This window comes from Miniopterus schreibersii, assembly GCF_964146895.1.
Source record: "Miniopterus schreibersii genome assembly, chromosome: 12".
In the NCBI taxonomy this organism is placed as follows: domain Eukaryota; kingdom Metazoa; phylum Chordata; class Mammalia; order Chiroptera; family Miniopteridae; genus Miniopterus; species Miniopterus schreibersii.
The window spans coordinates 17,113,305-17,140,647 of NC_138112.1; the positions used below are offsets into that span (position 1 = coordinate 17,113,305).

The 27,343-nt window shown below is 39.2% G+C and overlaps 1 protein-coding gene across 1 annotated transcript in view; it reads right to left on the minus strand.

Moving 5' to 3' along the window:
* The window catches only part of ARHGAP42 (Rho GTPase activating protein 42), a 221,783-nt gene that overhangs the window by 85,787 nt on the left and 108,653 nt on the right, over positions 1 to 27,343 (minus strand). The window contains exon 4 of the mRNA XM_081155734.1: positions 3,153 to 3,224. Within this exon, the coding sequence (XP_081011860.1) occupies positions 3,153 to 3,224 (72 nt within the window). The remainder of the gene's footprint in view (positions 1 to 3,152; positions 3,225 to 27,343) is intronic.

Below are 27,343 nucleotides of genomic sequence, written 5' to 3' on the forward strand. Positions count from 1 at the left end.
TACTATAAAAGGGCTACTTAGCAGCTTAGACACAATTTAGTATTAAGGGCATCCGGCCCGGCCGGGCGTGGCTCAGCGGTTGAGCGTCGACCTGGGATCCAGGCGATCGGGGTTCGATTCCCGGTCAGGGCACATGCCCGGGTTGTGGGCTCAATCAATGACTCTCTCATCATTAATATTTCTATCTCTCTCTCCCTCTCCCTTCCTCTCTCTGAAATCAATAAAGATACATTAAAAAAAAAAAAAAGAGGATCCGGCAGATAAAATTCGCAGAATCACCATCACCAAAGGACCAAGTGCACTATTCTTTATGCTCAACATTTCAGTTGAGCTCACTGAACCACAGGGTTAACCCGGTAATGAGCGGGCAAAGCCATAGTGCACTATTGTGTGCCCTCAGCCGTCTATCCAGCAAGTGAAATGTTTACAAAATAAAGTGGGTGCCATTGCTCACGTTGCTACAACTGTAGCTAATCTAAACCTTCAAATAAGAATAGGCCATACACGAATAAAATTCACTATCTTTTTTTTTTTAATTTACTATTTTAGATGGGCCAGAAAACTGACTATTCTGCACTAGAAAAATAATTTTTCCAAAGCTCTTCGATTTTATAAAAGTTGATGAAGTGAAATATTATAAATCAAGGTTGTGAAGTAAAACAGCTTGATTTTAGCTCCACTGTTTGACTTCCCAGCTCTGTGACCTAGTGCCGCTCACTCATTGTGCTCCTTGTAAAACAGGTGTAACACCTTTATCACATCACAGGTTGCTTTGAGGACTTAATTAGGCCACAGATGTCATAGTTCAGTGAAAACTCCTACAGTACAGATGCCAATAAAGATCAGCTATTTTTACTCTTGAAAAGGCTCTTCCTTGCTCTGGAACACCATATTCTTGTTACTTCCTTCCTTTGCCCTTTCCTTCTCAGCCCTTTTACCTGTCTTGTTTCTCTCTCCCCAAACATCAAAAGTTGAGAGTTTTCAAATGATAAAGAACGTAGGTCCCCTTCTCACTCTATGCTTTCCCAGTGGGATCTAATCTACCCCCAGGATCTCAATTACCACCTAGGGAACAATAATTCCCAAAGGTGTATTTTCTAATTCAAATCTGATTACGCACCTGACAACTCAACATCCCCACTTGGCTGTCTCGGGGGAACCTCAAAGTCATTGTGTCTAAAAGCCAAAATCGCCACCCTGACATCCAAACATAAACGTTGCTCATCTCAGTAAGTAGCTTCAAAGCCACTGACTCACGCACCCCAGGCCCTTGGGAGTCATCTCTGAAGTGTCCCGGGCCTCACTTCTCAATGTGGAACCCGTTTCCTATCCCTTTCCATCTTACCCCTGAAATACACCCCTTCCTCTCCACAGCCACCATCACCTTCTGAATCTAAAGCCACTACCCTGTAACCCCCAAACTGGCTTTCACAACAGCAGTCTTGCCTCCTCCAATCCATGCATGACATGCAGCTGGAGTCGTGCTTGCAAATGCGCACGTCCTCCGTGGCCGCGGTCCTCTATATTCCAAGCGCATCAGATCTTTTTCCTTTAAATGCAAGCCTCTGTCCCCCTTGAAAGTCCCGATTCCCCCCGTCGGTTCCTTCTTCTGGAATGTGCGGGCGGTTCTCCCCTCCCCGCCCCTGCATGCCCCCATCTAGCTACTTCTTCCCCCGTCCTTTCCCTGCTTAACCAATGCCTCCTCCAGAAAGCCCTTCCTGGTTCTCAGGACAAGGTCAGTTCCGCTAATTATACCCTCACGAAGCACCCTGCCCTTCTGCATCCCAACCCTCAGTGCCTCTGCAATTACTCTGGTGTCTGTTTTCCACAAAAGATAATAAGGGGCGCAAGTTGCAGGGAGCGTGTCCGTCTTGTTTACAGTCGGTGTCCCTTCATCTTAACGCCAGGACTGCCACGAGTAGGCCAGCCAGGACACTGATAAATATTTGCTGCATTAATTAACACGAAGATGGTCCTGCCATAGTCCCTGACTTGGTAATTGTTCGTAACTGGGGAAGAAATGCATATAAAACGAATTTGAGGCAGATGGTGATAGCTTTTTACAAGAAATAAGCATAAGGATTACTGGATTCTATGGGGGGGGGGGTCAATTCTGGAAGCGTGAATGAGGAAAGGCCTATATAAAGGACGCCTTCTTTCTGGTGCTGTATAAGCCACGGAGAGGTAGCAAGACTTCAACAAGGGGAGGGTAAGAAGTATTTGGAGGAGAGAGAGAGGTTGGGCAAAGCCATGGACAGAGGCTGGTGAGCAGGCACCTGGGCCTGCTGAGGGAGGTTTCATTGTCAGCATTAAACTGTCTCCCAAGGAGGGCCACTGAAGGCCTCACCACCGAAGAATGACAAAGAGGGGGAAATCGGTCAGCAGATTAGGATGGGAGTGTGGAGACCAACTAGGTGGCTATTTCAGTGTGCCAGACAGAAGAGAAGGTGGGAAGGAGGAAAAGCCCTTCTGTAGTCGGATGGGTGATGCTGTTCGAATGGGGAAGGGGTAGGTCACTGTCTCAACAGAAAACCAGAGAAAGGATGGGGGAGAGGGGAGATGATGGGTTCCGTTTTGGAAACCCCAAACTTTATGTCCTTCCATAATGTTGTGCAGGTAGTTAAAATGTAGATCTAAGAAAAAGCATGCAAGTGAATTTCAGAAAATATTAGGCTTGGGGAAATTTTAATTGGTACACAATCAACTAAACATTAATGCAAAGGTTTGACAAATGTGTCTAAGGTTTTTCCACAAACACGTTTTCGTTCATAATGAAAAAATACAATAGATAATAAAAGTTCTTTTGTGATAACTGCCTGAATTTCCAATATGCCCTGTGCCTAATTTTTATTTTATAGGTGTTAAGAACAAAGCTCATAATTTTACCATAACTTCAGCCCCTTTAATAGAGTTAGTATCCTACAAATGCAGGGATGGAAGAAACTCACTGATGCTGACTTTTTCTCTATTCAGTAGAAGAATATCTTCTATGTTTAAAGAAACCCCAGTCTTTGTAATAGGCTCAGTGCAAAAGTTAAAAATGACGTACAGAATTTTTTAAAAGGTCAACCTAATTTCAAAATGTTAACAGCTGCAATTATGTCATCTTTAATTAGCAGGAGAATATCTGAAGAATAAAATGTAACACTTACTTTTGCTGCACCTATTTGTTCTTTTCGGAATTTCTCAAGGGGCGCAATTAATACATCATTAGCGTTTTGAATCTGAAATTAAAAATGCAAATACATTAAATTCTGTATAACTTCATGCAAATATTGATAAGAGATGGCTCCTTTAGTCACCTTATTTAAATAAACAGCTTATTTCTCTTGCTCACTTCTATAAATGAAATAAAAATACCTTGCATGTTGCAGTCTTTTTCTACTTCATAATTAAATTGTTCTCACAAATTATTTCACTCGATCCTAACATAATGTAAATAATGTGAAAACAAGTACACGCGCTAAGATCTTAGTTAAATATTTAAATTTCTTATTCTAAGACATAAATAAGAAACAGCATATTGGGTATTAAATTTACAAATACCTTTAATTACACTGTTTTAATGCAGTCAGTTCAAGCATCATTTTAAAATTGAACTATATAAAAGCTCTTCCATTTTGCCACTAGAACGTTTTAATTCTACAACTGCACAGTAAAAGAAGGCCCATTTTCCCCCTATTCCATTAGAATCCTTACACTTGGGATTTGCCTGAATGTTCTCATATTTCCAATCCTACTAAAATAGTATCTGATTTCTTTTCAATGAACAGTATTTTAGCCCCAAACTCCAAATTGGAATTTCCCTAAAACTTTAAAACATAAATCTTTTAATGCGTATCTTTAAGAATTTTGTGAGAGGGTTCGAGGTACGGGGACCAGGGGCTGAATGCAAGGAGACAAACATTTCTAAGAGTAGTATATATATATTTTTAAATCCATTGCTTTTCAGAGACAGCAGAAGGGGGAGAGCGAGAGAGGCATTGATTGGTTGCCTCCCACACACAGCTCCCGGTCAGGATGGGGGTCAAGCCTCCACTCAGGTACGTGCCCTTGACAGGAATCAAACCTGAGACCCTGTAGTCGCAGACCGACACACTAACCACTGAGCTAAACCACTGAGCCAAACCGGCCAGGGCTCTAAAAGTACTATTATGCTGGAAGGAAATCTTGATTTAAAAAATCCTTTAGGCCCTGGCTGATGTGGCTCAGTAGCTGGAGTGTCCACCCTCACACCAAAGGGCCATAGGTTTAATTCCTGGTGATGGGCATGTCCTTGGGTTGCAGGTTCAATCCCTGGCCCAGTCGGGGGACACATGGCCAAGGCAACCAAACGATGTGTCCCTCTCACATCGATGTCTCAATCTCTCTCTCTCTTTAAAGATCAATGGGAAAAAATATCCTTGCATGAGGATTAACAACAACAACAACAATTCCTTTAGAAAGCATTAAAATTAAACATAAATTCTTAAATGTCTCACCACAAAAAGAAATGGTAATTATGTGACAGGATGGAGGTGCTAACTAATGTCATGGTGGCGATCATTCTGCAATATGTAAATGTATCAAACCACATGTACACCTCAAGTTTATACAATGTTATATGTGAATTACATCTCAATGAAGCTTGGGGGGTGGGCAGGGGAGCAGGCCCAGTTAACAAATTTTTTTCTACCAGTGTAATAACAACATGATCTGTTATATAATTAGCAAATGCTACGATTTAAAAAAAAAACATTTAAAAAATGTATTACTCTATTTTAAAATAGGTTAAAGGGTATACAGGAGTTCCTTATATTATTCTTATTAATTTTCTGTAAGTCTGAAATTACATCAAAAATTTTAAATTCCAATAAAAGGATTTTACCTTCGTGTATTTTCACTAAACGGGTTATTCTCTAGTCAAGTTTTACTTCTTAAACTCCAGAACCTAAATGCACTGAGACAGTACACACAAAAATAAAAGCTAGAGTGTGATGCTATCTCTCTCCAATTTGCAGAAAAATGGGATGACAGACCTTAAAAAGACAACCTCAAATCCTGTGCTGTGAAAACACACAAAGCAGATCTATGCTGAAGATTCTTTCTAAGACGCCGAGGGGTCTGGCTACCTCTGTGGAGGTATCTGTGGGCACCTCTGCCACCCGTCACCCAATGCCCCTTGGTGAGCTCAGACAGGCACCCTGCAGATACACTGCGCCGGCCTCTGACTGACAGCTCCCTGGAAACAGTAGCAAAGTAGCTCACTTCTCACTCTCACTCTCTAAACCCTCGCTGCCCTCCTGGAAGGCCAAATACATGTACACACACCCATAAATATCCAGAGTTCACAGACAAAATAAATAGCTGATTCTGCCTTTAAAGTGCAGTTTGCATAAGGGGAAATGACAATGTCATGAACACGTCAGTGTAATTTGGAAAAATAGCAAAAATAAAGGCTAACACTTACTGAATGTTTATGCTGGAAACAAGCATGATCTAATGTATTTAAAGTTAGTGAACTTACACAGGGAGAGATTTCTCAAGGGCTGAAAACTCCAACAATGAGGGTGAGTAAGATGATACACAGTATAGCGCTTAAAGACATGCACTTAGAATAAAAAATACCTGGGTTTAAACAGGGTTCTGCTGCTACGTAACCCTTCTGAGCACCAGCTGCATCATCAACCCAACAACTGGGTTCTAAGAACTAAAATAATGCATGTAAAACACTTAGCTCAGCCTGGCCGGCGTGGCTCAGCGGTTGAGTGTTGACCCATGAACCAAGAGGTCACTGGCTCGATTCTCAGTCAGGGCACATGACCGGGTTGTGGGCTCAATTCCTAGTAGGGGGCATGCAGGAGGCAGCCGCTCCATGATGTTTCTCTCTCATGGATGTTTCTATCTCTCTCTCCATCTCCCTTCCTAAGAATCAATAAAAACGTATTTAAAATATATAACACAGCAGCCTGGCCGGGCGTGGCTCAGCGGTTGAGCGTCGACCTGGGATCCAGGCGATCAGGGTTCGATTCCCAGTCAGGGCACATGCCCGGTTGTGGGCTTGATCAATGACTCTCTCCTCATTGATGTTTCTGTCTCTCTCTCTCTCCTCTCCTTTCCTCTCTCTGAAATCAATAAAGATATATTTAAATATATATATATATATATATATATATATATATAAAACAAAACACTTAGCTCAGTGCCTTATATACAGTAAGTGCTCAAAATTTATAGCTTTTAATATGCCAAAGAAGCATAGATAATGAATCTCATTCTGAATGTACCTACTTAACACACTTCTGTCTCTGAATCCTGTTTTGCCCCTTTTGGTGGAAGTGTATCTGAGTGCACAGTATAAGAAAGTATTTTCCCATGAAAGTTCCAAAAGGCAGGCGGCTTGGACTCCCCCACGCCCAATCACTAGGTATTTATATATGTGCCAAGCACATTGCTGAGATCGGAGGGGATGGGAACAAATGAGGGCCTGGGCTAAACCTTTCAGAAAGTTACTGTCTACTAGAGGAGGGGGGAATGCATTCATTCTACAAGTATTTGATGCTCGTAAAGCATTGTTAAAAATTTTGGGAGCCGGGCCAGGCATGGCTCAGTGGTTGAGCGTCGATCTAGGATCCAAGCAATCGGGGTTCGATTCCCGGTCAGGGCACATGCTCAGGTTGTGGGCTCGATCAATGACGCATCATTGATGTTTCTACCTCTCTCTCCCTCCCTCTCCTTTCCTCTCTCTGAAATCAATAAAGATATATTTTAAAAAAATAAAAAATTTTGGGAAAAGTGAAAGGCAAAACTGATTACATTGAAAGGAGTTGCATGGTAAACTATGCCAAACTCATTATAAATAGGATTTTGACAACATGAGAATTAAATGAGCCGATGTAGTATTTGGATACTGGATATAAATTGGATACACCAAAAGGAAAAAATATTCTAGGAAAAGAGGACACCGTGAATAAAGGCAAGAGGGTAGAACTCAGCACGGCATGCGGGATGCAGTGCAGAAAGAGAGCTTTTATTGAGCAGTCGCCAAGAGTCAATAACTGTGAGTGCACTGACCATGCTACAGGCCCTCGCTGAACTTTTTAAATTTGGGAAGAGCACAGTGAATGGGAAGCATGTCGAACAGTTCTGGCACAGGGCGGGCTCCACAGAAGTAATATGTTATTGTTATTAATTAATAAGAACATTCCCTAGCTGGAGGAAAGAGTATAGATTAGTAGTCGTCAACTCCACTGGAATAAGTAAGGAAAGGGTGAATTATACCCGCAATCAGGCAAAGCAGCCTCAATACGGAATGACTGTTGGCTTCTAAACAGAGGATTTTTTTTTTTTTAAATGTTACAAAAACTTGTTCTAGGAAGCCAGTAGGGTGTGGGATACTTTGAGAGTGAAGAGATGAAGGCAATAAGGTGCCAACGGAAAGGCTGGGAGAGGAGCTCCAGCGAGGAGAGGTGAGGAGCCAGGTCAGGTGCCTGGGTGTAGAGAAGAGGAGCCGGGAAACTGCAGACAGTTCTGCTGGGGAACAAAGGGAGAGGAATTCAAAGCGGTGGAAGGTCTCCGCCTCGGGCACTGGACCTTCGGCCTCCCACTGAGAAAGGGGTAACAGAGGTAGGGAGAGGCTGGCAGAGGAGGAATGGGGACAATGAATTGCACTCTGGAGCTATTCGTCTGGTGCCAGGGGAAGACTCAAAGAACTACCTTGGCGGAATGTGGCACCTCGAAAGGGTAGTGCTGCTCGGTGCGAATGCAGCGTTTTTATTGGGGTGAGAAGGGTCAGGGAAGGGGGCGGGCAGGTGCACTAAGTCACGGGCCCACATTCACACATATCCCGGAGTTTAAATCTTCCACAACCCCCTTTCGTTGCTGTTACCGACAGAGGACCTGAGAATACAAGAAAGCCCGAGGAGGCAGGGCAAATTAAATGGGATACGTAACAACCATCCCACGGGCAAGTATCACCTCCTATCTCTATTCCGTATTTCTCCAATTTTTCTCTTTTGTTTTCGGATTTGCTCATATTTTTCCCTCTTTCGTCCCCCTCGTCTCATTCTTTTAATGTGAAACTGAAAAAATTTAAAAAAAAATAAGTTCCAGAGGTAATAAACAGAAAAAAAAATGAGGAAGGGGGAGAAAAACATCCAAGAGTGATAGAAAGCAGTGGATATGACTTATCGAGTGTTTACTGTATACCAAGTACTATGCGAAGCTCTTCACAATATGGAGAGTGAAGTCGATTTTATGCGAGTAATGCGAGTCATCTGGAACGTATCAGGAATGTGAGCGCCCAAGCTAGCCCCAGTTCCATTTGAATCTCTGCACCGAAACCACTCAGACTCAGTGTTTTTGTCCCTATATCTCTTAAGTTTTTAATAAAAATTAAAGGGAATATATATATATATATATATAATAAATCATAAGATAGATTTGGCATATGACAGACTTTCAATAAATGTTCACTTCTTCACAGAATTCAAGTGTCTGCTATGTGTTCAGAACTATCATAAGCAGTCTTAGAACTTCCTGCCCAGGGGGATTTAAAATGTGGTTACTCAAAGGCAGAAAATAAAATCCAAATTAATTTAACAGGACAGTCCTATCCAGAGTACCACTGACAACAGCAGATAACCAGGACCCTAATTCTTCCATAAACCATTATAACCTATGTGTGGCTTGACATCTGAAATATGATGCTTCTTGGGTGTGCAGTCCATGGGCTGCTGTTCACAAGATATGAGTCTAAATTCAAGAGATCGAAATGGAAATGCCAACACTCAAAGGGCACAAAGCGGATTTACAGCCCCATGTGGCTGCACCTGACCCTCGGGCTTGCACACCCCCAGGGAACGCGTGCCTGTCACCCCACACAGGGCTCCGTGGCCTGCACAGGATTCTTCCAGCCCGAAGCAACCCGAGAGGAAAGTAAAGAAGGTGTTTTAAATGTTGGTGGGGTTAAGGGGCTTACTGCTGCTACTGAATAATACAGGGAAACGACACACAAAATGGTGGAAAACCATAATTAAAAATGAGAATCGGGGGGCAACTCTGGTGATTTAACTTTCACAAGGTTGTTGTTTTTTTAAAAAAAAATCTAGAGAAATGCAATTTTGGCTCTCACAGAACTCTTTCTCTCCAGATTTACGCAAGAGGCTTGATGAAACTCCTTCCAGAAGGTACCACTGGGGGGAAAAACCATGTCACAGAGTTCAGGAGATTCAAGATCCCATAACATTTGTGGAATGTGTTACTCTGCATGACCCTGGCTAAGAAAGAAGTTTTAGGAAAAATACAAAAGCAATTTCAGTACTAGTCTCCCTTGATATTGATTGTACAAGTTCTTGAAAAGGTCTTATTTCAGTAACTAAAACACAATTAACGTATTAACTATTTTATAATTTTTAACCATCACCTAAGCCTTGGGTTCAGACAACTTCCTTTTATAGATATTGGTCCATTTTAAAATTCAAAAATAATTACTAGCTATTTCACTTGTTTGCTGTAGCAGAGAAGCAAACCTAACACTGGATAATGGTTTCCAATACTTAGCTACCTGGTGGACACACTTTAACTGTGGGTGCCTTACATTAAGCTGGGCAACTCAGCTTCCCGTCACTTTTCTTTTGCTGTGTCAAGTGATTCTAATAAACAGCCACAAGGGAGTGCTCATAAATCACTCAAAAGTAATGGCTAGAAATGGTTTTATGTGGTTAGATGAACGATTCTCCAAACAAGTTTGGGTGGTTTTTTTTCCTCCAAGTATCCATGAATTATAATTTTCTCTAGACCATGGATTTTCAAGCGCTATCCTATAGGAATTTTCAATGCTTGCTGCTCACTGCTGAGAACCTCAGCACAATGTGCTTGTCCAATGAAGTGAGTGGCGATGCACTAAAAGAAATCTGAAAAGTAACTCTCCTTACACTTTGACTTTCTCGCCCCTTTCCAGGCGTTGGTTCTAGTGTAGGCGCCAGTCACAGCTCATCACTAATCAATGACTACAGTGTCCCAGTAGCAGGGGCTAGACTGACACTCATTTCTGGAAACTGGTCACGTTAACACTCCACAGCTATGCAAGAGATAGTCCATCGCTAGTCAGGATATCCACAGCTCCTCTAAACAAGTACCCAAAAATTATTTTGGATCAGTTAAGATGAGCAAATTACTCTAAAAACACATGTCTTTATCTATATAAGTAAAAAAGTGCTATGTAAGATTATCTGGGTACCACAGTCATCCATTAAATGTCTCCTTTGAGTGCCACTTTCTACTTGCATATTGAATGTTTTGCTTTTACTTACTAAGCCAGTGCTCCACTATGAACCCCACCCCAATGGACCTCATAGGTTTAGATCCAGCTCTCAATTAAGTTTAATATTACTTTCATCTTTTCTTTACCTTCACCAGTTCAGTAATAATTCTTTTCTTATAGCACTATAACAGAAAAAGAAATTTAAGGTTTTGAAGAATGCTGCTATATGAATCCCCTTTCATTTCAGGAGATGAGTATAAGTAGTACTTGCCAGGAGAGAGAACTAGTTTGTAGTTAACTCTTGGTTTATACCCTGACAACTGTGTGACCTTGGTTGGGCTAGTTAAACTCTCCGAGTCTCAGGTTCCCTTTCTATTAAGATGATACTATGCCTTTATCTCATAGCCTATTCACAAAGATTAATTTTATGTTTTAATGATCATAATGATAATTATCTTATGATAATGATCATCAGAGCTTATCAATATAAAGTTGTACTGGCCTCCTATTAAATTCACTCTTTTGAGCAGGCCAATCTGAACGCAAATGTCATTTTTTTAAAATGACCCAGGAAGCTGCTACAGGAGGTGTGCAGTAGGAGAACACGGGCTCTCCCCAGCACATACTGATGCCAAGGCCCCTTCAATGGAACAGAGTGGTCACCAGCGCAAACAGCAAGTGATCCTCTGCTTCCAGAGCTCACAAATGTCCCGAATAAAAAGATGTTTGTTTGTTTTTAAATAAAACCATCTATACTCATAAGATAAGAAAGTAGGAAAGCATTCACCCAAGACGGAATAGACTGTTTTCACAGACTCTATCTGAGAAATAGAGGAGTAGACTGCAAAATGTCATATAATCCACTGTGATCTAATAATGTCATAACTCTATGTGGCAGCCAATGAAATTCTGTGAATACTGTTATTTGCACCGGAAAGGTAAGTTATTTATTTTAGCTTGTTTATTGTTCTAAAACTACTTTTGCTTCATTCGTCCGACCCAGCAATCTCTAATGGGAGGTTAAGCTAAGACTATTGTAAAGTATTCAAGCATTGTGGAAACATAAACACCAGCTGAAACCATAACATATTGTCTCCTCACAAACCTGTGTCTTCTACCTGCCATCCTGACTACTGCTTGTTCATTTATACCATAAAATAATGAAGTCTTTTTAAAAATCAGCAAAAAAGAGGTCAAACTGCTTTTCAGCTATAAATAACAAGATAGATAAAGGGTGAGATTAGAATTGACATCTTAAAAGCTACTGAATTTACTCTCTCCCCAACATCCTGCACAGACATTCCTGTAACAAATACTTTTCTATTGATTTTGACCAAAAAGTTTATATTTAGCAAAACAATTTTATAGAATGTGTGGCTGCATTCCCTCCAAGGCCATACAAGGAAGACGCTGACATTAAATCGACCTTTGAGAATACAGACTCTGAAAGATATAATACATGCCTACAAGCTCAGTTCTTTCAACCGATTAATTAACCACTCCAGAATCTTACAAAGATACTGGTGAGGTTACTTCATCTGGTCCTCTACCTTTGGACATTCTCAGGAAACCCCTGATCTGAACTTGTGTCCCTCTGCGTCACTGCTATTAGGTTCCAATGGTGCTCTCATGTTTGTTAACACTGTAAGAGATGGCCAAAGATTTTCCCATAACACAGCTGTCCCATGTATACCAATGTTCTTGTTCTGATGAAAACATAACTCTCCTCCCTCTTCCCAAACCTCAAAATTCAGAAACACTATGCATCCTGAGCTGAGCCGGTAATGGCCCCAAGAAGATTTTTCCCAAGTGTTATCTCCTAGCTTAGAGGGATCAAAGTGGCTCTTTATGTGTGAGGACAGGTGGAAGGACCTTCAACAAACTGATAATTTATGTCATTCAATGTTTATCTCCCCCTACCTTTTAATGCCATTTCTTCTTGCTAATATTCCTCTCCCCTTCTCGGTATTCGGTACTAAGAATATCTTTGGAGAGAGATTAAAATCACTCATCTGTTTTAAATTCATCATTTGTGAATTTAAGCAAACATCTAATAGTCTTTGCGTGTTTATAAAAGAAATGAAAATTCATTAAATTCCCAGTCAGTCATTTTACAGCCATTAACATTTTAGTAGCTGAACGTTAATGTACTTTAATCATGATTACTCAATATTTATGAAATTCAGATTGTTAAAATCCTAAGAAAGTTTTAAGATATCCCAATGTATATGCAATTTCTTAAATTGCTTATTGCAGTTTTACAATGATGGGGACGGGATGGAAGGAAAGAGGAAAAGCGGGGAAAGGAGAAAAGGGAAGAAGGGATGATGTAGGATAGGTATGCACATAAACAAGTGGAGAGGGACCTAACTAATGCAGGCAGCAAGATGGGTTGGGGTCCAGCGGTGGGCTGGGCAGGCTCATAGTGGCTCCAGAACCACTGTGTGCATCTCTTCCCAACCGCATTCAGTGACCTGGGGTGGAAATCAGCTGAAGTGGGAATATTTACACCATGGCAATCAGCAAGCATTATAAATCAGGGTCTCTCTCTCTCTCTCTCACACACACACACACCTGAGTGCTTGATGGCCATAAACTTTTTACCAGCACATCACTGCTTAGAGAACTAAACATGTATTTGAAAGACACAAATATTAAACTACAAACTACAGTAAAAAGTGCTAACTTTACAAGGTTCCTTTTATCTAGTTATTAAAGCAACTCTTTAAACATGTATTTGTGGGCTTATACCATTTCCAATTTATTATGTCTTTCTTAACACCCAAAGGATGAAACTCATTTCTACTTTTTTACACTGAAACTTACTTTTATACAAAGCAGTGATTTGGGATTTCTGGCCTTCTACAGCAACACCCTGAATAAACTTGTACTGTCACTGATGACAATTTCAGCCTCAGGAGTCTAAGTAACAGCAGGTCTCTGTGCTGCTGGGTTGAGAAGGATTCTGAAGCTGAATCTGGACAGTGAAGGAAAGATCACAAAATGTTGGCTATAACCATCTCTTGCTAACGAGAGTGACAGTACTCATGCTGCATGTTATTTACTTATAGATCTATCTTTCCAGCCCTGTAAAGGTGGAGATAATGTATTTTTGATCTTTTTAATAGTCATTGCCTAGCAAAGAGCCTTGCCATACATACATCAACATACCACTGCTAAATTGATGAATAAAGTCATTTCTAATAGCCATCATTGGTACCTGCAATGAGTTACTGTAATAAATAGTTACTCCTAATATTACTGAGCATGGCAACCTACCTATAGGAAATGAAATATTTTTGAAATTAAGAAAAGTATTTCTATACTATGTACTCTGATACATGTGGTGTAATATAGATAGCAATCTATATCTATATTGGTAGCAATATGAAACTAAGCTCACTGATATTATATTTAGGAAAAAAATCAGTCATCAAAAAACAATAATTTATGACTTCTTATGTTCACACAAGATTCTTTACTTATAAATTGGTTTTGGAAAATATATATATACTATTGCACTTCAAATCCAGTTTTACAGAGGGCTGGCCATATCAGACAAATGGCCATTAAAATGGAAAGAACAGTAACCCCCTCGAAAGTAAGAGATACCAATACCTTCAAATTCTCCCTACTCCTATGTTTTTAAGGTTGAGTTCACCACTGTGATGAACTGCAAATGTGAAATAAATAAATAAATAAATAAATGATATGGCTCTCTTAGATTTTAGATGGAAACCAGGAAAGGGGTTTAGGATAAGAGAGTAAGTTATAGAATAACAGGCCCGAAAGCACTGAGGAGAAAAGAGTAAGCAGGTCACTCCCATCAGGTAAGTGGGGAAATAAATTACCAAGTAGTAGTAGGCATATAATTACTGAACACTTACTATGGACCAAGAGAATTCTCCTTCAATCCTTATAACAGCTCTATGAAAAAGGTACTATTATTATTCATAATTTTCAGATAAGGAGACCCAAAGAGGCTAAGTAATTGGTCCAAGGCCATAAACGTGAACCCATATCCCCAATGTTCTCCTATACCAACTATACCACTCTCAGGTAATAAAGAATATACTGCAGGACCAAAAATAAGGACTGCACCCAAATAAAGTTATATGAAATGTGAGTATGGCTATCATTAAAAAAAAAGTGGAAACAAAAAAACCAGGCTGTAGACTTAGAGTGATGAGATTATGTTTTATTTTCTAATTTCTAAACCTTGAAATGTAGATATTTTCCTATTACAAATATTTTTTGAAAAGTGATATGTACTTTTGATTGCGTCCCCAAACAGTTTCACTATTGTGCTGGTGCCATATTTATGTGTGATAAAGTCACGCTGAGTTGAGTAATAACGCTTTTTCTTGGCTTATGAAATGCTTAGTTGTGACAATGCAGTGGTGAGGTAAGAATCGGCATGGACACAGAGAAGATCCGAAAGAGATTACTGTAATCATTAACTAAAAATAGGAGCATTTCCCGCACATAATTCTACCCAATTCAAGTTTGGGAAATGAAAAAAGAGGGATATTCTTTCTGAAACATAACCAGAGTAGTACTGCTTTTCCTAGTCTACTTTCCCTGGTACAACACTTCCTCGGCTGTTTATGTCACATACTATCTTGATATAAATAAACACAGGAAACATTGTAATTGGAGCTTGTACAGTTAAAAAAAAAACACAGTACCAGAAGCTAATATACACACACAAAGTATATCTTTCCTATAAACTACCCCTGTAGTGACTGCTTAATGGGAATATTTTAAGGACCTCTGGGGGCTAGGGGAAGAGAAAATAATCTTTTGAAATAAATAATCCCTTAATTGAATAAACCAACAAATTGAATCCCAGTGTTGTTAAAAATAAAACCAGGAAAAATTAATTAGAAGAGAAAACTTCAGAGCTTTAATACAGAGTTACAGAAGTCCACGAGTACCCCGGTGTTATCTAAGTCCTACAATTTAGCAAACAAGAGATATGATTTATTTTGCAAAAATTCTCTTTTAAACTTTCCCAGGCATTTGAGCACAGGCTCTTAGTCATAGCTAGGAATTACTTCTCAAATAAGTTCCATATGTTATAACTTTTGTCCTTGGTCTTTTCCAAAGCCAGGTCTGCTCATAAACTACGGGCCACTTTTCCACACTGAACAGCTGTCAAAAACTTCTCTTACCCAGCGAAGCAAAGAACCCCTTTCAGCCCTTTCTGTGAGGTCTTATATCAAGTGAAATGAGTGATGTCAATACTAGAGAAATTCTCTTCACAGCACATGACAAACAACATAAAAAAAAAAGTACAATTTTTCTTATCTATGTAATGTATGTCCCAACAGAAAATACAATCATTTAATAAATCATTAACATCTGACCTCTTTGGTCCTACCCTGGAGCTATGGCTTGAATTACTTTTGGGTCACAGAACTGGCTGAAAGATGTTTCAGATTCTTGCCCAGAAAATAAAGCTTGGAAACTCCTTTCCCCCTGACAGCAGCAGACAGCCTGAGACGCTCAGACGCTGGACATTCGTCATGATGCGCACAGCCTGTGAAAACGCCAAGCGGCACTGCTTTGGTATGCGTCACCCAAGTCATCCTATACGATTATGGAAACGTATGGAGAAGCACTCTCTTTTCTCTTTTTATGCTCCCTCTTTAAAAATGAAGAGATACTATATTCCGTGGAGTAGAAAAGTTAGCTCCTCAGATGCCCAGCTTACAAGCTCAGGGAGACTGGCCGCAGGAAAACCAACTTCTTATCTTGACATTTCCCAGGGGCCTTTTGATCTAATCAGTTTTCAGGAATTCTCTTGAAGAGTAAAAGAGGCAAGGAGAGGCTCAACTAACTTACCTTTCCGCTACATTTCAGATAAGAGAAAACTCTACACCCCATCCACGGGTGACTTAACGTAGTTTCATGCTTCAAATATCAGAAGTGACAGTGTAGAAATATTATCTCCGGCCCAGAGTTTTCTGCTAAGCTCCCTATCTATAAACCAAGTGTTTGTCCCATTCCCACAGGCATCTTATAAACACACCCTCAAGACAGGTCCCGCCTTCTCCAATCTCTCAATTTGTCTCCTCTCAGTGAATGATGCCAAATTCAGCCAACTAGCCCACATCCTAGACTAAGGTCCCTCCACCTTTCACAAATCAACCCACGATCTGCCCACTGCCCAGCCATGCATCCCATCACCTGGCCCCAGGATTATGGCAACACCCACCTTACACATCTCTCAGCACCAAGGTTCACAACCCACCTGGTCTCTATAAAAAAGAATAGGTCACTTCCCAGATTGTATCATCTCTCCACAACCTTCAGTATAAAAAGCCTTTCCTTAGCCCAGTATCCCAAGATCCTTAATGAAGGGGCCCCTCCCTACCTCCCACTAATTTTTCTTGGTGCCATTCCCACGTGGGAAGTCTTCTCTTTAACCATATAACAGGCCTTGTAAACCCTAGACCCACTGTGACCTTTTCTATACTTTTCCTAGCCCGGCTCACTTGTTCCATTCCCCATCTAAATGTCTCTTACTTACCCTTTGAACCTCAGCCCCAGTGTCCCCTCCCTAACATTCCCAGTGCAAGTTTTAAAGGGTCATCTTCAAATCCCCACAGGATTGTGATCAAATAACTATCACAGCAGATCACAGAGCTCTGCAGGCCACACTGTGCCGGTCTGTCTTCCCAACCAAATGATGAGTGTTTCTGAGAAAACACCTATGCCTCCAGCTTTCATTTCTGTATCCCCCAGGGCTCAGAGCAGTAACTGAGGCAAACAGTAAGGGGCCAAAAGGAATTTCTTGACCCAAGCCCATTGACTGGAAGTGGGGGTGGAGGGTGCAAATGGGAAGAAGTTGGAAGAGAGGTTAGAGTATAAAAAAAAATGCAAAAATCAAATTGAAATAAAATGGACAATGCTGGACTTTGCAATCCAGCAAACTAAATGTCATTTTCCTATTCATCTACTGGTTTCAGTCTCAAACAGTAGTCCATTCATTCATGTGCTAGTTGAATGTGGCGTGTTCTAAAATCACTGAGGAAGAAAAAAAAACAAAGTGGATGGATTTAAAGATTAAGACACGCCCCTCCCTTGCCTGTCTTGGGGAAAGTGGGGATTTTTAACAGACAATGAATGTAGACCATCTTCTACTTGGGCACGCCAGGTTACAGATTTCCACTCTCCACGCGTATCAAAGGTTAACACTGTCACTAAGTTTTCAATTCCTATTTTTTAGGAGATGAATGGATGAGATTAACATCTGGAATTTATTAGGATTCTTTATCAACTCTAGTTACAGTTTTGGAAATGAATCTTGAATAAGCACTAGGGATAGGGTAGGAAGAATACGCAAGCTAAGTGCTGTTTGGCAAAACAACTTATCCCTAGATATTTATTAGGGATGAATAAGCAATAGCCTGCTCTCTTATCATTGTAAGATGTCTTGCTACCCTGTGCCAAAACTTCAATTAGGCTTATAAACACTCTTGAAAGAATGAGGAATGAAAAAAAACAGTTTCTCGGGGTCTTTGAGCTCACCAGCCAGGGGACATACTATCTACATTACTAAGGTACTAAATTACATTACTGTGTAACAACGCGAGCACTTGGGCCAAAAGGCAAAAACAAGGGCAAGCCTAGGTCAAGTTAAAAAGCAGATAAAATGTGTTTTCAGAAATGTCTACCTCTTCAGTTACCCTAAGTAGGCTCTGTTTGGTCTTTTTCCTCCCATTATGTTTATTTAGGCCACATACCATCATCCCCCTTCTCTCCCGTTAGAGGCCCTCACCAAGGACTATGTTCCCAGGGGACCTGAATCCTAAACATTTTCAACCATTACCACAGTCTTTGGTCCGCCAATAAAATATTACTTTTATGGTTTATCAAGACCTTTCTCCACGTTTCCTAACAACTGGTCAGTGTGCTTTACTGACAGATACTAAGCCGCTTCTTGCATTCTGGAAGCCATCTGCCCTTGGGACATGTAAGACAGACAGCATGAGAACCCAATGATGGGGTTTCAGAGCCATAGATGTCCCAGTGAGAGAGAGGATCGGGCTGGGGGAAAAACAGTTGCGTAATACATCCACATCTGGGGCAAAATGGGAATAGGCTCTTGTCTGAACGAGTGACAACGCTATTGTCGTCCAGGTTCATATCAAGATAACATGGTGATGTCCAGTTTGGCTCAATGGTTAGAGTGTCAGACTGTGTACTGAAGGGTCCTGGGTTCTATTCCAGCCAAGGACACGTACCTCGGTTGCAGGCTCAGCCCCTATGGGGAATGTGCGGGAGACACCCAATCGATGTGTCTCTTTCACATTGATGTCTCTCTCTCTCTCTCTCTCTCTCCTACTCTCTCTGAAAAGCAGTGGAGAGAATATCCTCGGGTGAGTGTAAAAAAACACACAAAGATAACATGGTGATAATGCTTTCATTCTCTGTGGACATACACAGATGACAGCGAATGCAGGGTCTGTAGGGACACACCCAGTGAAGGTTATTGTCCAACCAGAAGCAACGTAGTCTGTTCTTCATAACTTTTCAGGTGAAAATTTAAAATTAATCACAAAGAAATTGCTTGTAAGCCAAACCTAGAAATTTCCAATGAATTAATTTACAATACTTCAACCATTAGGCTGTAATTAATAATATATTAACTTATTATAACATTAATTACAGCCTAATGGTTTTCAAGCAAATGTGTATTGTGGAATACAAAGGCCCTGCTCTGATGGCACTATTATAATTCAGAAATACTGTCAAATAAGCAAAAAAATAAACAAGATTCAACCAGATAATGATACAGGCCAAGAAGAAAACAAAAGTTGATGCGATTAAATGTATGGCAGAGGGATACTAATTTAAACTGGCAAAGGGATCAATGAAGATGTATCTTGGAACTGAATCATGAATTACAAAGAACTCTCCACCTCCCCCAAATGCCACTCGAAGTTCTAGAAGAGTTTCAGGCAGAGAGAATAGCAAATGCAAACATCCTATGGCAAAAACACGCTTGACATGTGGATGGATGGATGGATGGATGGATGGATGGATGGATGGATGGATGGAAGGAAGGAAGGAAAAGAAGGCCGGCATGACTAAAGCATCGTGAAGGCAGAAGAGAATGGTCTGAGATTAAAGAAGAGTCCGGAGCAATGAAAGCCTTGAAAAGCATGTGTAAAATTTAGATTTTATTCTGTTCACCATCATAGAAATACAGAATGTGATAATGACAAAGGAATGTGGATTATATTATAAACAGATTTCACATTTGCACTACTTGCCATTACTATTTGTGAAAGTGTTGTACCTCCTAAGGTTTTTAAAGCCACTGTCACTGCAAAGAAGACTGAAATCCTCGGAGAGTTGAAGGGAAGTTCTGCCCCTAAGTTGAACTCAACTGCTGCACAAACCAAAAAACAACAAAGAGAACTATGGAAAAACCCTTTGGTATTAATGCCAACAACTTCCAATCAAATAAACCCAAATACTCATAGTTTTTATCTATGACTCTACACAGACAAGAGCTTACAAGGTCAAAGGAACTACTTTCTAGGGTGAAAGAAAGGGGATTTCTGTATCTGAATTAACCTGAGTGGAGACCTCCGTTTATCACATTCAATGTCATCTAATTATATAGTAAATGTATACACATAAGTATGTACATCCTGACTTGTCAAGAGACTATTTTATGGCATATCTACAAATTGAATTTAGATAGAAAATAATCTAGAGCTAACGGGGAGCGCCGAAATAATCATTCCTAATATTGTTCCTTCTCGAAGTAAGGAGATTAAAGCCCAAGAGGTTAAAATTGGCCAAATAAAGTATAGCAGAACCAACACTAACATAGTGTCTTTTATCTAGCTGAAATGGAATAAACTCATGTTTCTCCTCAATTTAATACAAATTTGGGGACAACTTTAAACAGTTTTCCACATCATCAGGAAGAAATTAGGCACCTCATTAGAGATAGATAGCTTTACAAGAATTCTACCACAAAAATATTACACCCTAAAAGATCAATGCCTCAGCTACTCCGATTTAAAATACACTCCCTCTTTTTTTTAAAACCCTTCCAAGTGGCAGTATATGGGGGCTACAGAGTAGGTGTAATCCTAGTCAATTTTTCTCTTCTTCAAATATCCAACTTATATAGTCAAAGAAGTTTAAAAAAATAGTATCAAATACTAAATGTTAAATTCCAAAAAAGGGTTAAAATTTTTATATAATTTCTAATGAAAATATGAGAAACTTAAAACTAAAAACATTTTACTAGAACCAATTACTTAGTCATGATACGTTTGCCTCCAGAGTATAGAAAATAGAAAGCAATTGGTAGGTAACATACAAGTTGTACACAATGAACAGGTTGAAAATAATAGCGAGGTGTTTTAAGTTCCAAAAGTCATACATTTAGTGGAGGTTTTTAATGTATGTATATTTTGATGTCCTTCACTTAGTTTAACTCAAAACAAAATTTGTATGTCTCGATCAGGTTTTATACTTAAAAGAAAACCTAAACCACTCTACAATAATCAATAAAAATACAAACATATAAAAAGTTTTACAAAGCACCATTTACAGCAAAATTTACATGTAATGTAATTTTAAAATACTGGGAAAGGCAGAGTAAAAATGGAAAGTAAATTCCTACTAATTTTAACTTGATATTTTCCAACTATACTTCACATTGCTCCTTTAATTCAGAGTTTTCCTAACGTCAGAAATATTGCACAATGAATTTCAGACCTAAAAACTGACCTAGCAAAGGGCTGATATTCCATGACCAAAAGTTTTGTGTTCTACCTTTAAAAGTCTATGCCCGGCCGGGCGTGGCTCAGCGGTTGAGCGTCGACCTAGGATCCAGGTGATCAGGGTTCGATTCCCGGTCAGGGCACATGCCCCGGTTGCGGCCTGCAGCCGATCAGTGACTCTCTCATCACTGATGTTTCTATCTCTCTCTCTCCCTCTCCTTTCCTCTCTCTAAAATCAATAAAGATATATTTTTAAAAAAATAAAAATAAAAAAATAAAGTCTGCATAATGTAAAACATTAACCTTTTCTCAGGAACCAATAACAAGTTTTAATCCACTGCTTTAGAGTATCTATAAAATTTTATTAGCATAGGAAACTAAAAGGTGATCTGTGAACATTTTAGGAAAAAAATCTGGATTATGAAATCAGAAGATTAAATTCTACTAAGAAGTGGCTGAATGATCTTAGGCAAGTCTCTAGACCTTTCTGAGGTTCAGTGTCTTCATCTGTAAAGAATGAGATTAGACCGATTTTTCACAAGTCATTTCCAAAGATCTAATGACGTGTCACCCTGTAAGTATGCTCTTATCTGCTGCTCTGTCGTGGTTTTCATGAATGACCCAAATCTCAAAATAGATCTCTTCCTCTGACTGCATTCAAAATCACACTATGTAATTACAGGTGTAGAACGAGCCTGGCACTCCATAATTAAATATATGATGAAAAACATTCAGACATGCTGGTGAAATTCAGTAAGATTTAATTTTGGCAAATGCTGGTTTAAACCAAGGAGGAAGACAAAAGCAGGAAAGAGCAATTAGCTCTTGCTGTCCATTGGAAATTCAGTAGAATATATGCAAATAACGTAGAAAATATATAAGTATATCCCATGTTAACTGTAACCAAATAAAAATTAAATATTTAATTGGGATAAAAAAGAAAGTATGGATATAAGCAAATAATTGAGATAAAGAAGATCTAAATCACATCCCTCTGGGATATTCTTTCTCAGATACATGTAATATAATATGTACTACGCTCATGATGGGTACTTTTTACCCTGAGATTCCAGATCAGCACTGTTGTATCTGAGAATCTTATGTTAATCTGTTCAAATCTCTATGAAATAAACCTAGCCATGAAGAAAAGGTAATCTTAAAGAAAGTTACAATGCAAAGCAGCATTTAAGAAAACAAGCACCACCACTGGAAAACTCATGTAAGAATGTGAGGCACAAAATGAAGACCACCTTAGCCTTAGTAAGGTGTGGTAAAAAAGAATCTTTAGGATTGAATTGGATTAGTGTCCACGTATAACTGTGAATAAAGGGAGTGTATATACAGAATAGAAAATGGTGGAAATTCATTTCAGTTCTTTTGAAACTCAACAACAAATGCAAAGCTGGAGGTCCCTTGGGTGATATTAAGCTGGAATGGCATACCATGAAAGAGGAGAGACTTCATGGTTGGACTTCCCTCACTTTTCTGTCCACACACCTTAGAGACAGGGGCTTTCTATGAAAACAGTATAAAATATGTAGATGTAAACGTGAACCTCTGCACTAGTTGAATCATTTCATACTTTTCCTGAAAATGTGCAATGTAATGTAAAATTTCACTCAGATAAAGCATTTTGTTTGTGAAACTGGGTAAATGAAGTCATCCCAAAATAAATTTATAAATCTTTTGGAAGTTAAAAACCAAATTCTTTACTCAGGAAGGCCTACCCAAGAGTCTAAAATAATAACTTCAGTATGGTGGATCCAGCATCCAAAGTACTCAGAAGCTCCCTGTCGGAACAAAGGGGTGACCTCACACCCAGTTAAGGCCCCCTTCCTCTAGTCCTTTGTTCACATCTTAGTCATAGAATTTATTATCTTCTATTTGAGTTTGTTTGGTTACAGTTTGTCTGAATTCCTGCCCACTTCCTTCTACTACTCATGGTGTCTCCAGTACTAATGGGTGTCTCTTCATGCTGTGACCCTGAACTTCTGGTCCCCAACACTGCCTTAGCCTTCAGTACTGAAGTCCTGTTATGTCTTTCCAACCTGCTGTTTGTGGCCCTAGGGTTAGCTTGAGTACCTAAGACTCCTGTTCTCCCGGGTTTGATTTCTATAGCTATTTCATTCTGAAGACACACCCTAGCCCAGACACCAAGATCCTGCTCTGAAGATTTGACATATATAGCCCAATTTACACTGTAGGGATCAAAAGAGCATAGGTAAACTAAGTTGTGATCCACATGAAGAAAAATTTTCTACTAGTCATTGATGACCCATAAAAGAAATACTTTGGCTCTAGGACAGCTTATTCTGGAATATAGACCTGGGTCCAAACCCAACTACTCCCCTGCCTACTTGACTAAGACTGTAATTTAACCTCTCCAAGCCTAAATTTTGTAAGCTGTAGAATGGGAATACTAATATCCTTAATAAAAATTTATTTCACACAGGTGTAAATGATGACTTGAGAGGTTAAAATGAGATTAATACAGTGCCCACCATATAAAAAGCACTGACCTGGTCAACTACCAGAAATTGAACATGTTATTTTATTTTTCCAAACTAAGACCTTATTTTAAGCCCTTGAAACATCATCATATGCAAGAAACTGTCACAACTTCCTAGTGATACTTAATGCAATTTTTTAAATCTACCTACCTTATTTTAAAACATATCTTCAAATTCATTAACACTCCTCCTATCAAAAGGTGGAAACCACAGCCACATGCAAAAGAATGAAACTGGATCCCTATATTACACCATAAACAAACATCAATCAAAATGGATTAAAAGACTTGAACATAAGAACTGAAACGCCTAGAAAAAAACATACAGGGTAAGCAACTTGACATCAGTCTTGCTAATGATTTTTTTAATTTGACACCAAAAGCAAAAATAAACAAGTGAACTACATCAAACTAAAAAAAGCTTCTGCACAGCAAAGGAAGTCATCAACATAAGGAAAAGGCAACCCACCAAATGGGATAAAATATTTGTAAATAATATATCTGACAAGGTGTTAGTATAGAAAATATGTAAAGAACTTACACAACTCAACAGCAGAAAAACAAACAATCCTATTTAAAAAATTGTCCCAGGATCTGAATTTACATTGTTCCAAAGAAAATATATGGGTGGCCAACTGGTGTGTGAAAAGGTGCTCAACATCATAGTCATCAGGAAAATGGAAATCAAAACCACCATGAACTATCACCTCACACCTGTTAAAATGACCATTACAAAAAAAGACAAAAAAATAACAAATGTTGGAGAGAATGTGGAGAAATGGGAACCCTGTGTGCACTCTTGGTAGGAATACAAATTGGTGCAGCCACCACGAAAATCAATGTGAAGGTTTCTCAAAAATTTTTTTTAAATAGAACTACTGTAAGATCCAGCAATCCTACTTCTGGGTATTTACCCAAGGAAATGAAAAGACTAGCTCAAAAAGGTATTTACACCCCTACATTCATTGCAGCATTATTTATAATAGCCAAGATATAGAAACAACCTAACAACCTAAATGCCCATTGGTGGATGAATCAATAAAGAAAATGTGATTATATGTATTTCCATAAAAAGAAGGAAATCCTGCCATTTGCAACAACATGGATGGACTTTGAGGGTACTATGCTAAGTGAAGTGACTGTACAATGTGAACTTATATGTGAAGTCTTAAAAAAATATATATATATATGCAAATATCAAATCATGCTATATACCTCTAATATAATGTTATATGTCAATTATCTCAAATTTAAAAGAAAACCTAAATTAACCAAAAAACACCATCAACAACAAAAATGAAACAGTGGTTGTTCAAAGGATGAAGGATAGAATGTCTGTCTTTCCCTCCACTTTATTTTTTCTTCCTTTCCTGTTTCATCTTTCTTGTGAAAGTGGCCACACACATTCATCGGTTCCCTGAAAATGACAAGAGATACACTTGGCCACAAACCAAATTCATTCACAAACCTGCTCTCATTTGACCCAGAGAATACCTTCAAGGGATAGAGGGGGTCAATGGGGGAAAGAAAGGGGACATCTGTAATACTTTCAACAATAAAGATTAAAAAAACACACATTTATTTCAATGAGAACCTTCATAAGCAAGTGGTGGACATACTTTTTAAAATAGGCATTTTCTTAAAATGTTACATATATTTTTCATACAACCCAGCAGCCTCACACCTAGTTGTCTACCCAACAAAAATGAACACCTATGTCCACATAAAAACTTGTACACAAATGTTTACAACAATGTTATCCGTAATGTCCAAAAAATACAAATTAACTCAAATGTCCAATGGTGAATGGTTAAATATTGGTTTGTCCGTACAATGGAATACTATTCAGCAATAAAAAGGAATGAAGTACTGATATATGCTACAACATGGAGGAACCTCAAAAATGTTATGCTAAGGAAAAAAGCCAAAAACTAAGTATACAGTGTATGATTATTTATATGAAAATTCCGAAAAAGCAAATCTGGAGACACAATGTCAATTAGTTTAGGACTACAGATTAACTGCAGGTGGGCATGAGGTTTTACTGTGGTGATGAGAATGTTCTAAAACTGGACTGTGCTGATGTGCACACGATCCCGTAAATTCGCTAAAATCCATTGAATTATCTATTTAAAATGAGTGAATTTTATATATGTAAATTATACCCCAATACAGCTGCAAGAAAAAGTTTACAATGCAGACTATCTAAACACAAAGTTTATTCCACTCCTACTGCATTCAAAGTCTGACATAGCCCCCATACTCAAACAAACATAAAATATAATAGAAGATTAACATTTAAAATAAAAAACAGAGAAGCTTAAAAAAACAAACAGTGGAACCCAATTCCCCATCTCTTGAAAGTGAGATGGTCTACGTGGCTCACCTCTACCATGTATGAGGTAGTGGTGGTGTGACTTCAGAGACTAGGTCAAACAAGGCAATACAGCTTCTGCCTGGGCTCTCTTTTCACCTGGGACATGACTTCTGGAAGTCTCAATTGTATGTGTAAGAAGTCTGACTAGTTTAAAGGAACATGCTGAAGAGATCACATGGAGAAAAATGCCCAAGGAACCCAATGCCAGCCTCCTATTGTTTGAGCCTTTCTAGCATCAACCAGAAGACGTGTGAATGGGCCTTCAGATGACTGCAGCCCCCGGCCCTCAAGCCATCCCAGGTTACACCAAGTGGAACAGTGACAAGCTGTCCCCGCTGAGCCATGCCCAAATTGCAGGTTCATGGGCAAAGCAAATCGTGTTATTTCAAGCCACTAACATTTGAGTTGATTTGTTACATAGCATTGGAAAACCAGAACATTATCTTATCCATATCTTCTTAAAATATTGGACAACACAGTTATAAAATACTTAGTAGAGTTAACAAGGTAACGTTCTCTAAGAAAGCATTAAAACTCCCTAAGGCTGAGAAATTTTAGCAAAAGGCTTGTCCTGGTCGTTTCTATCAAAATGTACAAACCTCAGTTTCCATTGTGGACAATAACTTGACTTTCAACATTGAATTTTACAGAAGAAATAAAACATTAAGAGTCAAAATGACCTTTGAGGGAAAAAAGAGTAGATATTTAGAGAACTTAGGATATAGAAATATGCAGAAACCACAGAATTCGATGTTTATCAGCAGCCCGCCCTTACAGGATATAAGACCGACATTCTAGCTGGCTGTGATGCCAAGCAGCACACTTCACTTCTGGCTAAATAAAAAGGAACCCAGCTTGCTGCTCAGCACATCAATTCAGAACCCTTCCATGCCACATGTCAGAATCAATTACTTAGATTCAGGGTCAGCTTTTTTTAGTGAAAGAAATTTATTTATAACAGGTTTGCTTCCTTCCAACCCACACCCTGTGCCCCTGCCGGGCACCACATCTGGTCGAGCTAACTTTTTCAGGATAGCAGGGAAGAGGAGAGATAGGAAGTTTACCAGTAAGAGAAAATAACCAATAGTCTGTGAGAAACCAAGCTGGAGTTGGCTGCAATGTTCCATAAAAGTTTGTTGGATTATAGTAACCATAACCTTGAACTGAACTTTCCATTGATAAGACTATTCATGACTCTTACTATGACAAGATCATAAAAGATTTTGTCCACACGTTGTGTTCCATCGACTTTATTAATTCTCTTATCAGGTGGTTTAAATGACAAGGAGTAGAAAACCCAATTTAACGTGATTTAAATGAGACAAAAACATATCGATCCGCATAACAGGAGAATTCGGAGTAGGACAAGCTTCAGGTTTAGCTGATCTAGAAACTCAAAGATATTATCAAAAAATCAGGTTCTTTCAGTCTCCACATCGCTGCCCAGAATGTCAGCT